At 38.0% G+C, this 12,683-nt stretch overlaps 2 protein-coding genes across 5 annotated transcripts; one reads left to right on the forward strand and one right to left on the reverse strand.

Annotated features, from left to right (window-relative positions):
- Nucleotides 1-474: 474 nt before the first annotated feature.
- On the reverse strand, nucleotides 475-4,004 carry AS1 (myb-like HTH transcriptional regulator family protein). 4 transcript variants are annotated; one of them, XM_008242694.2, is made up of 3 exons: nucleotides 3,913-4,004; nucleotides 3,277-3,340; nucleotides 475-1,831 (listed from the first exon to the last, which is right to left on the reverse strand). In XM_008242694.2, exon 3 carries the CDS (start codon nucleotides 1,779-1,781, stop codon nucleotides 711-713), a length of 1,071 nt encoding a protein of 356 aa, XP_008240916.2. In that variant the 5' UTR covers nucleotides 1,782-1,831; nucleotides 3,277-3,340; nucleotides 3,913-4,004; the 3' UTR covers nucleotides 475-710. The 4 variants fall into 4 exon arrangements, with proteins under 4 accessions (XP_008240916.2, XP_088900040.1, XP_088900042.1 ...); XM_089043914.1 differs by lacking the exon at nucleotides 3,913-4,004 and adding an exon at nucleotides 3,572-3,903; XM_089043916.1 differs by lacking the exon at nucleotides 3,277-3,340 and having other exon boundaries at nucleotides 3,913-3,932.
- A 4,962-nt stretch (nucleotides 4,005-8,966) lies between these two features.
- On the forward strand, nucleotides 8,967-12,295 carry NAK (Protein kinase superfamily protein). The gene is made up of 6 exons (XM_008242668.3): nucleotides 8,967-9,497; nucleotides 9,900-10,204; nucleotides 10,474-10,609; nucleotides 10,749-10,891; nucleotides 10,975-11,098; nucleotides 11,642-12,295. Exons 1-6 carry the CDS (start codon nucleotides 9,446-9,448, stop codon nucleotides 12,070-12,072), a joined length of 1,191 nt encoding a protein of 396 aa, XP_008240890.2. The 5' UTR covers nucleotides 8,967-9,445; the 3' UTR covers nucleotides 12,073-12,295.
- Nucleotides 12,296-12,683: the final 388 nt, after the last annotated feature.

Raw genomic sequence — 12,683 nt, forward strand, 5'->3', positions numbered from 1 at the left:
ATGTATCTGAAACATGTGGTGGGGATTCTTCTTTCTATGGTCAATTTAGGAAGAGTACTAGTCATTTATGGTGGTGATTGCCAAATGTTAATGTATCTGAAACATATTAAGGGATCGCGTGAATAACTGTCGATAACAATCCTCAATCGATGAACGACTGTCGTTAACATTCCTCAAGTCATGTGTCATTTGATGCTATTGTCTGTTCATGCAGGGAACAAGAAAACTCCAGGCTTCGCGACATTTCCAAACCACCTAGACATAACATGGGTCCTCACAGATGCTGAGGCCTGAGAGTGATGAGTGGAGCCTCAATGACCACATGTTATCATGAGTCCTAATAGGGTGATGAATTATTGGGCCAAACCTTTACATCTGTAATGGATTGGACTCGTCTATTGATTCTCCAGAAACCAATTCTAAAACAATGAGTTGCATCATATCTCCCGTCTATTTGAAATGTGGAAACATAAGTTTTCTCTGAAAACAGTTAAAATACAATTGTAATATAGCTGCTGAAATGATAATGCAATGCCACCTTAGAGTCATTCGGTCCAGGCCAATAGGCACAGTATAAGTAATTAGACACCCTATAACAGCATTTCATCAGAGGATGCACACAAGACCGAAAGAGAAATGATAAACAAAATAGAAAACCGAAATTCGGACCTCAGACGATCTAAACTGACCATGTATAACAGATATATCTCTCACCGGCCATTAGACTCAGCCAGCCTTGGCCTGCCACCCATCTGGTCAAGAAACTTGGAGAGACGCAAATGCTTTGCAACCCATTGCTCAGTCAACTTCTGTTCCTTTGCTTCGGCGTCTCTCCTTAGCCCTGCTAATTGTTCCCTGTATTCTGCTTCAATCCTATCCAGAGCAGCCTTCTGCTCTTCCCTTAGAGCTTTCACCTTCGCCTCAATCTCTTCCATCTTCTCCCTCCTCCGACAAGCCTTCTCCGATTCCAGTTGCAATTCTACTCTCCTTAACCTCCAGGATGCTTCCTTTTTATGCGCTGCCCAAGCACGGTGCACTTCTTCCAACTCTCTAGAGCACTCTACCAACTCAGATATTACATGGTTCTCCCCACAAACAGGAACTGAGCCATGATGTGGCATATTGCCCAAAACAATACTATTATCTGATCCTCTATCAGGCTGCAGCCAAGGGATTGGAGGAGATGGTGCAACTGTTGGAGACAGACTCAGGGTAACAGACGGAGATGGTGGCCTGACATTGGAGGTCACATTGGAATTAGAAAGCCAAGGAGGAAGCATCGTAGGCGCAGGAGAAGATGTTTCAGTATGAAGATAGGACCCATTTGAAGTAGCCATGAGATATGATGGGGCAGCACGCTCCTGCACCAGCTTCTCAGCAAAAGTTTCAAGAATTCTATCGTATTTACCCTCGTCAACAGGGTCAACTGTCTTATTGTTTTTCTGTTCTCTCTGCTGCTTCTCTTTGAACACTTCCCACCACTTACCCAATCTCTTAGCAGTACGTCCAGGGACTTCAGCAGCAATTTTCTTCCATTTATTACCGTGTTTGGCTTGAAGGCAAATGACAAGGCGCTGCTCCTCTTCAGTAAGTGATCCTTTCTTGATGCCGGGCTTGAGATAATTCTTCCACCTTTCTAAGCAAGATTTGGCATCCCTGTTTAGGGGCGTATTCATGCGCTGTGATACAAGGTTCCACTCCCTTGGTCCATATTGCTGCACATATGCACGTAACAAAGCGTCCTCTTCAGCTCTCCAACGTTGTCTCTCCTTCATTTCCATGACCAAATACAACTGCCCATTGCTTCAAACCGAAACGCTTCATAATGTATCTGGAATCCAGAAATCACCATGTTAGTCCATCTTCTACTGTGATATGAATCATGATGATACGTTACCAACGTCAAAAATGAACTGAATAGTGAGATAGAAGGGACTAAACTGCAGGCTATGAAGAAAAGCTGATAGAATTAATAAAGGATGGACCAACTAGTTGAATGCTCTGTTTGAAACCACGACAGCAATTTCATCATCCATTCATGCGTTTAATACAAGAAAACAAAGGAAATACTGTAATGCTCAGTGCCTTCCTCTTTTCACTTCAATTGCTAACAGCCAAATACAGAAAGCAGAACAGAACAACTCCTAGTAAAAAACCCTTTCCTTATTAACTTAGTAAATTGTAGACAGGAACAGGACACTAACAAACTATAAGAACAGGATATATTTCATATTTGTAAAATGATGGATAATTAAAAAATTTACATATTCATTATTTATTGTCTTTTGGTAATTAGTAATTAATAATTAACAGGTCTTACTATTTATCGAAACCTACACTTATATAATCCGTATTCATGGTATATATACTCAGTATAACATACTGATGTTAATTATATAGTGAACTATAAGATATCTTTATGACAATTAAGGTTCAAAATTTTAACTTTAAACAATAAACAACGGGTAAAGAAATTAGATAAATGTACCCAAATTTGATTACAAAATAAGGTGACAAATGAACACACTAACACTAACAATGAACAATAACAAAAACTGACAAATTACTAAAATTTCGAATATATACTCCAATATTCAGCTAAATACCCCAACACTATATTAGATGCAAAACCCAAAAAGCCAAAATTGAAAACAAAAATAATCAACCACTGAAGAAAAACAAAACTAAGAGGTGAAAACCCCCACTGATTTTATCCCAGTACGTGGCGCTGGAAATTGTCCTGCTGACTGGGTTGGGGACTGGGGATGTGATGAGATATTTTCCACAGGAGAGAAATTTGTTTTCTTCTCTGTGTTTCTTAAAAAAAATTCCGTGAGAACTACCCCACACCTACTTCATCCAGACCGTCAAATTCATTCACCAAACAGAAGTGCAACAATTACTTTGAGAAATGAGACAATACAGAAGTAGCCATCACCAACTATGCAAAGCATTGTTGCTAAATGACTCTATCACTAACTTTTCGCATCATTTTAAAAATAAAACAGAGAGTTAGGTTGCAGATAAAACTAAGAACAACCCCAAGAAACTTGTTTTGAAAAGAAAAAAAAACACTTTCTTACGAACCAAAACGACATCCCCATAACCCAACAAAGCAAATTGCAGAGTAAAAGAAATCTAGAAACTTTTTCAACAATCAATTACAGGAAGCAGGTACTCGTTTACAAGTTGGGAACTTTATCTCTTTTTATCTTTCAATGCTTTGCATAATGAGATGAAATGCGGAAATTGAGAGAGAGAGAGAGAGAAGCTTACATGTCTGCTTAACTGCACCAAAGGACCAAGCTTGGTCTTCGACGCATCTCCTCCAACCAAACCGCTAATAATAATAATAATAATAAGACTGTTGTTGGGATGAGGAAACAGAGAAAGATAAAATTTTGTTTTTGCTAAAGAGAGAGAGAATGAAAAAGGGTGGAGACTCAAACTCCAAAACAACCCTAGAGGGAGAAAAAATCCCAGGCTAGAGAGAGAGAGACAGAAAAAAAAACAGGACAGAAGAGACTAGACTTATGTGAAGAGAGAGAGAGAGGGAGGAGAGAGATCTGACAGAGAGCGTAAAAGGAGGGCACGCGAATGGAGGGCCAAGGAGGCAAATGCAGACCACAGCCCAGCAGATGACGTCGTTTTAAGGGGAATTTGCAATATCATCAAGCCACAAAACAAAATCAGAAATAAATAAAACGAACAAGAAAAGAAAAGCTAAGGTCTACTCTACTACTGCTCCAGTACTGTGTTGTATGTCATCTTCACCTACCATGGCCCCTGCCTCAACGACTCAACGACAATTCAAAACTCACAAACATAAAAACATAAAAATCAAAATGAAAACTAAAAAAGCTGCAAACTTTTGCCAGAGAGAGAGAGAGAGAGAGAGAGAGAGAGGCGTACGTTCGATTTCAGCGCTTATATCTCCTCCTTTGTTTCATTTGGCGTCGTTGGGTGGACCGTGGATCATAATATTTCATCAGTGTTTCGCGGGAGTAAGCAAAGCTACTACGATTACGTGCAATTATTATCATAATAATACAGCTAACGAGACGCAGAGAGGTCTTTGGGCCCATGGGTCGGGCATTGGGTACGTGGGCCTTGCCCGTGTTTCATGATTCGGGTGATTCATTCACCTTTGATGCCACCTGCGTCAGGGAAGGTGGCAAACGTACTATGGAGGATAGGACCGCATTTTTCACATTATTGGGTTGCGGGCCATATCATTGCACGTGTCTCGTTTAAGCACCTTTAGGTCACATTTGATGGGTTGGACAATTTTACTCAAAATTATAAGAGTATTGACTGTTAGTAAACTAGGTCTAATCCAATGGTAAATAGTCATGACTAGCAAATACGTGGTTTGAGATTTGAAACTTCATGGCATTTTAGTAGTGTCTATGTGAGAAACTCTCATTTCTTTTAGTTTAGACTATCTCTCTGTTTGGTGTGTTGAGACTGTACTTCTTTAATTAAACATCCGTCCAACAAAGCATGTGTCTCGTCTAAGCTACTTAACAACACGTTTAATTGTTTAATGCGTACAAGAATCATGACAATTGTTTAATATGTTGAGACTAAATGTGTGAAATTGAATAGCAGTCCAACATTTTGTATCTTACAAATCTTACATATAAAAATAAAACTCATAACGACTGACTTGGACTTCAACTTCAATCTAATATAACCCGACCATTAAACAAGACAAGACCTTTCGCAACCTTTCAACTAAATTAAGCTTAAAGTTGTAATGGGTCAAACTATAATGCATGAATTAGTAACGTCACACACAATAATTTTTCATTATTTGTTGTTATTTTGTATGATGAGAGGGGTACAATTATGAGCATGGAACCCCCATGCATGCTGTGAGATCTGACCGTCGGTTGAAGAAGGGGGAAAAGATGAGAATGAATGAATTCCAATTCTATTACGTCAGGATGCTCACAGAAGAGACAGGGGCTGCTTGGTTCCTCTAGGTAAAGCTCGCACCGTCTTATTCAGCACCCCATTCATATCATCCATCTCCATCGCTCTGCTAAACAAAGACCTCCTACGATCCTATGGTCAACAGTGTAGATGATAGAGTAGGAGAGCAGTGCAGGGAAGCAGGTGCAGCAGGGGATGAAAAAGGAGAAAAGAGAGAAAAAGCCATCATTAGGATGGGGTGGGCCCCAGACGAGGTGTGGTGGGGGGGACTGTAGTCCGGGTTTCACGGCACAAGGAGACGAGTCTGATTGAGACGCGACCTTCTGATCCTGCTCAGAAGCCCCCCCTCAGTTGTCAGTGATACGTTACGTCCCTTTTATTTTTTTCCCTATTTTCCTAATGTTGATAATTTTTTAAATAAATAAAAAATGCCCCTTTCTATCTCTCTCTCTCTCTCTGTCTTTTTACTCTTTTCTGGGTCTTTTATTTTGGGGTTGACAGCGCCAGTGAGAAAAAAACCCTACCAGACGAGACCACCACTTGCCAACTCACATTCTTTTTCTTAATCTCCCCCCCTGCCACCACCAACCCACCCTCCATTTACTCAACTTACCCCCTCTCCCGCTCCCCTCATCCTCATCACTGATGAGATTCCCCTCTGCCTCCTCCTCATTATTTCTACATTATACCATATATATTTGTGGCAAATGGAAAACCAAGCAAAACAATTTGTCATTTTGTCTTGCATTGCATTGTCTCTAGGCCGTAATTCTTCTCTTGTCCTTATATAAAATGAGAATTAAATATAGTGCCAAAGTCTTTTTGTTTACTGCTTGTTGACTTGGATAAAGTTCAGGGAGCTTTCGTCAATGGGTTATATATTATAATACACCAAAAACTATATGCTAAAAACTACAATAAGGTTGAAAGTGACACCAAATAATAATAATAAATAGTTGAACTTGGGAAACCAAGAGCCAGCGCTTGAAGGAATTTTAGAAAAGAGGACTCGATTAGGTTTTAAAGGTGCGAAGAATGTACCTTTGATGATGGTCCCATATCACATGGATCTTCCCGGCAATATTGATCAATGCTCCTACTTTAAGGCAACACTCACCTCCCTTACTTTATAAAGTTATGGGAAAATCACGACATGATTTGGAAGTCAATTATAATTATGAACTTTTTGTAAGTAATTTGGAGTTTAAATGGTTAAGAATATTTATTTGTGCATTCGAGATTTTATGTTCGATTCTCTTCTTTTTCAATATCATTTGTATACAAATTTACAAAACCACTATAAACCTTCTAATATATCAAAATACCGCGACATAATTTGAGACCGAACGATACTATACGCTTATAATAATTAAGTTTGTTCTTCACATATCAGAGAATTGAATGAGTTTGTGATTCCTTTCTTCTGTCACTTTCCAAGTTGAAATTAATGATAATTTCAAATGAGACCTTTTTTATCCTGTTGGCGATTGGGTTAATTAATTTTTTTTTACTGTAGAGGTGAGATACGACCTGAAGAATCACTGTTGCAGAAAGTCGCTGATTTCCTTGTCGTTTTTGCTAGACTAGTAGCAGTTTTGCAGTGCAGAGAGAGCAGAAGGGTGGGTTTTGATGAGACAAGTACAGCAGCAGCAACAGAAGGGCAACCTTGGAATTTTATAAAAAATTCCTGAAATGACACATCAAAGCATCAAACATAACATTTATATATCTTTGTATAAAATTGAGGGGAGATCCTCCCCTATAAAATCTCTGCCTCTGAGCCCCCTGATCCTACCCTCTGCATTTTTCTCTGAAAAGCTACTTTCTCTTTTTGTGGTAGGAAATGACTAATATATCATTTACCACAGTAAAAATAAAAAATAAAAAAAATGAGTAAAGTGTGCAAAGTAAAAGGTACATTTAGTATGGGATTGGTGTGAAGGGGAAAGAGAGAGGTTAAAAAAGAGAAGGCCGTGTGTGATTTGAGTGTGTGAGTCTCCATTTAAACCCCAGTTGTTGCTCTGACTCTGGTTTTAGGCTTTTTCCCCAACTTGGTTGGGTGAAAGGGAAACATCTCAGATCCTTTTCAAAAAATTCCATACTTTCTTTGTTTAAAACCCAACTTGCTTCACTTGCCCTCACATTCATGTTGATTTTGTTACTACTGTTTGCTACCTTCAAAGCCCAAGCGAGATGGGCCCAGATTGGTAATAGTTCACACCAATTGGGCTAAGCCCAAACTTGTATCCAGATGAATTAAAAGGTTTTTTTCCTTCATTTTTTAATATATATATAAGAGTATTTCCACCGGGAAGTCCCAGCCTGGGAAGAGGCCCCCTAGGCCCCCAAATGTGTACCCAACGCCTTCAACGCCCAATTCATGCACGTCTGGCCATACTGAATTTAATTTTGATTATTAAATTACTTTAATGCCTATCAATGTTTTGCTTTTTATGAAGTTTTGGAGTTGGTTTGTTTTAAAAATCAATAGCAGTTTTGTAATTTAAAAGAAGTTAAAAGCTTTTTATTATGTTGTAAATGAGCTTTAAGTGTATTTAAAAAGTCCATTTCTTATAATTTTTTTTATAATTCGAGCTCATATTTGGGTATAATAGTGAATCTTCCTATTTTTAAATCATGAATCCGTGCCTGATCGAAAGTATAGTTGAATATTTACTAATACTATACTCTAAAGTAGAAACTGACATCCATTCATATGATGATATAACAATACACAAACGTCTTATACCAAGTGACCATGTTTCAATACCACCCGATAATTTTTCATATGCATCCACCTTTAAGTCGATAGTTAGGACAACCGTCGAGAATTTTCTCCGACATCATTCAAACATTGATACCGTAGAACATAAAATAAAATAAAAAGCTAACGTGGGGACCTTACTTTGGCATAATTAGAAGGGACAATGAGACGTGATTGCTTTTTATTACTATTTTCATTTATTTATTAGGTGAGAAACTAAGAAATAAATTGATTTTCTCGCGTCAATTGTGACACCACACCATGTTTTTTTGTTCAAATTTCTGTGAAATTGGTGCAATATTTCTGTGAAATTGGTACAATAATAAAAGTAAGAAAATAATTTCCAATTAAAAAAAAAAAGAGAGTAAGAAATAAGTTTGGAGAACCCATCAACTTATTAATTTTAAATTCTTAATAAATTCCAGCAAGGTCACCTTTATTAGTTTAATCTACATATCTAGAAGAAGATCCAAATTTCCAAAAAAGAAGCTTCCCTGCAACCCAACACTGACTTATTCCTCCAAACGTGCACGTTACGGATAGGCCATCAAACTCAGATTAATCCATGAAATGGTCAGAAATTGATTAATTAGGTGTAATTAAATAAGTAAATAAACACGCAATTTGACTAATAATCATTGAGTATATGCCATTACAGAAACAAAGGAATGGTCTGAAAATTGATTAACAATGAATGAGGATCTACAAAAGCACACCGACAACTCCAACCAGCATATTATCCATGTCTCCGCGTGACAAGTCTAACAAAAACATGCGGCAAACACAATAAGCATCAGCCCTCCATCACAACGATCCGATCATCATAACTAGTTATCAAGTAGCTGATTAATTAGAGAAAAAAAAAGAGAAACCATTGTGTTGTCGCCACTAACTTATCCATATCGGATTTATGCGAGTGAGTAATCCTTTTACGTGATTGTTATATTGCCGTGTGTGTCGTCACATTGTGATGGTTGCATATTAGAATTTTTTTCATGTAAAAAGAAAAATAAATATGGAATTTTTCTCCAACATTTTAACAAAATCACATAAGAACATCATTTAAAGAAATTTTATATGACTATTGGTTCTGATTTCCACCTGTGTAACATAACTGAATCCCTTACAAGAACATCATTATTAATAAATCTAATCTACTTAGTAAATTTTTTTAATGAAAATTAGCACACAAAGAAACAAAATGTAAAGAAAATTAATATTCCCCATTTAAAATGCCAATAAATGTGTTAGTTGGAGTAGAAGACAGAGAATCTCAAAGCAAGTCAACCGTCTATTGCTCTGTGCTTCGCGAAGGTCTACAAAGGCAACACAGAAGCTCCAACGGCGAAGGCTCAAAGGACCCTCTCTATTTTCTTCCTCGTTTTTTGTTAGCTTCTCCTCCGAAAACAAAACCAAAAGAAGCAAAAGGAACCCAATAGCATCAATCATCTATACTAGCAGCTATAGCTAGGATATCTGTAAAAGAAAAAAGTGTGATCTTTTTCGTGTCTGAATTGAACTTGGGTTCAGTGTACATGTCTTTTTCTGGGGAGAGGGTAAAAAGCTTGTTGGGAGATTGTACCCAGAAAAGAAAATATCAGTCTGGGACAAAATCTCTGTTTTCTCACGAGCCTTCATATTGAGTTTTGTTGAGGTTCTCTGCATTTCAAGACTTTGTTTTGTTTTGCTTGTTGAATTTGTTTGAAAGCTGGGGAAATAGAGATTTGGGAAACTTTTGTTTGGATGGGGGTTTGCTGGAGCAACAAAATCAAGGCTGAAACTTCTTCTCATACAGGTATTGCTATTCTTTCTTGGAAAATGAACTCTGTTACTACTTTCATCAGAGAATATGAAAATTATGATTTCCTGAATGTCTTCTTTTGTTTGGTTAGATGGGTTTGTTATTTTGAGGTAGTTTTATAAGATTTTAATTGAAGCTGTAAGTTTTTGTTGCTAGGACTTTGTAAGCTGACCAAGGATTTTGATAATGCTTAAGAACATTTTCCTCTATGCTATAAGCTAGAAAGTGCTTTTAGGGAACTATCGAATTGGTAGCACCATGACTGTTCAAGGTTTTGTTTTGGAAAACATTATTCTGGTGATGAAAGTTAGAAGTACAGTATGTTTTCACTTTTCACCTCTGCCTATTGAAGTGAACATTTGGTAACATAGGTCCATTGGATTACTTTCTCTGTAGGATTCAATTCTAAAAATGGGAGTGCTTCAAATAGCAAGGCGTCATCAGGTTCCATGCCTGTCACTCCTCGGAGTGAGGGTGAGATCTTACAATCTACCAAATTGAAGAGTATCGGCTTCAGTGAGCTCAAAAATGCCACAAGAAACTTCCGTCCTGACAGTGTACTAGGAGATGGCGGTTTTGGTTCTGTTTTCAAAGGTTGGATTGATGAAAGTTCTCTCATAGCTACCAAGGCCGGTACTGGCATGGTGATTGCCGTGAAGAGGCTCAACCAAGATGGAATCCAGGGTCACAAGGAATGGTTGGTGAGTGCAGTCATCTCCTTTTCATCTTTATGAGTTTTGATGGTCTGGTTTATTTACTTGTGTGCATTGTACGCTTAAAACTTCATGTCATAGTAGTTTATGGCTCTTTAAATTAGGAGAAACTTGCAATAAGAAGTTCTCCATATCACCTAACTGTAACTCTTCTATGACTTGCAATTCTTGGCTAGAGTATTGATTGTCAATTTGGCATGATTTTTGGAGCATTTCTCAAATAGCAGAGTAATTAACACTACATTTTGGACCTGCAGACAGAAATCAACTATCTTGGGGAGCTGCATCACCCTAATCTTGTGAAATTAATTGGTTATTGCTTAGAGGATGATCATCGGCTCTTAGTTTACGAGTTCATGCCTAAGGGTAGCATGGAAAATCATCTATTCAGGAGTGAGTTTCTTACATCCTCGATAGTGGCATTCATTTTGAACCTTTCTCTCTCTCCCCCTACTTTTTTCTCCTTAGAGATAGCACACTGCAAGTTGCATATAATAACTTGTTACTGAAGCATTAGCTACTGCTGCAACAGGAAGTTCTCACTTTCAGCCACTATCTTGGAGCCTTCGAATGAAAATCGCCCTTGGTGCTGCAAGGGGACTTGCTTTTCTCCACAACGCTGAAACACAAGTCATACATCGCGACTTCAAGTCGGCTAACATTTTGCTCGACTCGGTACGTAACTCAATAGCATTCTTTAATCAGATTCAGTATGGCTGATCATTTGCCTCCGTACTGACTTATTATTACAATTTCAGAACTACAATGCAAAGCTGTCTGATTTTGGATTAGCCAGGGATGGCCCAACTGGTGACAAGAGCCATGTCTCTACTAGGGTCATTGGAACTCAAGGATATGCTGCTCCTGAGTATTTAGCCACAGGTACTACTTTCATATTCATTTCTTCTCTAAAATCCTTGACCTGTATGGAACCTCTTTGGCTTCTAGAAACCAAGCACCACTCCAAGTTTCATGCTTTAGATGACATTTCAATTTTATGAGATGCACTTTTGCAGAGCTAAAACTGTTTGTCCAAAATAATTTAAAATTTGTTATTCATAAAGCATTTGCCAAGTAAGGTTATACCTCATACTGTTGAAGAAGTACGAATTTGTGTAGCTTATCAACCTTAGTTGACAATAGTTCTGCATTCATGAAGTTAGTCTATTAACATTACCCTCAGAAAATATCTGCCCTGTAAATCTTAAAAGAGGATAGGTGTGGGACAAGTTCCATTAGTTAATTCCATGAAGTACACCAATTCCCAGTAACTTCTCCAACATCAAAAGCCCAAAAATAATCTGTCAAATAACCTACGTTCAATTGTTGACCACTGATGGAATGCGGGTGCAATTGCCAAAGCTTGGTATTATAGAGCCAAAGTACAGTTAGTGCTTACAATTAATTGCATGTTTTATTCGGCAGGTCATCTTACTGCCAAGAGTGACATATACAGTTTTGGAGTTGTTCTACTAGAAATGTTATCTGGACGACGAGCTATAGATAAGAACAGACCAACTGGAGAACACAACCTGGTGGAGTGGGCAAAACCATACCTGAGAAACAAACGCCGGGTTTTTCGTGTTATTGATTCTCGACTTGAAGGCCAGTACTCACTTAATCGGGCTCAAAAGGCTGCCAACCTTGCACTTCAATGTCTTTCTATAGAGTCTAAGTACAGACCTGACGTGAACGAAGTGGTAACAACACTGGAGGAGCTTCAGGAGACAAAGGACATGCAGAAAAGTACTCAGAAAGAGAACCATGTAACTAGTCATGGCCATTCTAATGGTGCTCCTAATGCTTCCAGAGTGACTGCTTATCCCAGGCCTTCTGCATCCCCACTTTTTGCTTGAGAGAAATTTTTCATGCTGCCCAAGATACAAGGGAAGGTGTTGAGTAAAGTCTTGAGAGTTCAAATTTGTACATACCCAAGATTGTTCTTGTAGAGTTTGAAGTGATTGTGTATAAATATGTATTTGAGCTCATTGAGTATTTTTGGTTCCTTTAGAAATTATGTGACCTTGTTAAAATCCTCCATGAAGGCATAGTCTAGATATTGGATTTTTTTTTCCTTCACTTTTTTTTTTATTATTCGAATGGATCAAAATTGTAACAACCATTCCTCCTTCCCGCAAATGTACCTCCTAGTTATGCTTTCCTGGGACTCGAACCCAAGCTAATAACCAAAGACTTGAGTCATAGCCAAAACCGACTGGGCTGTCACAGTTTTTTAGTTATTTGTTGGTTTAATTGTACTTATGCAATGTACTTAATTGTTTAAATTGAGATCACAGCGGCAAACATGCCTTACGAGTGAAATCAGAGTGTACTAAACTGAAATTGAACTCTTTTTTAAAATATGAAGTTGACATCTAACCATGACAAAGAAGAGGAGGAAAGTCGTTCTCTTATGAAGTTACCAAAACTTGTAATTAAAACAACAGAGACTATTTACTTGAATAAA

Source organism: Prunus mume, linkage group LG1 (genome assembly GCF_029339155.1).
Source record: "Prunus mume cultivar Tortuosa linkage group LG1, ASM2933915v1, whole genome shotgun sequence".
Classification (NCBI taxonomy): domain Eukaryota; kingdom Viridiplantae; phylum Streptophyta; class Magnoliopsida; order Rosales; family Rosaceae; genus Prunus; species Prunus mume.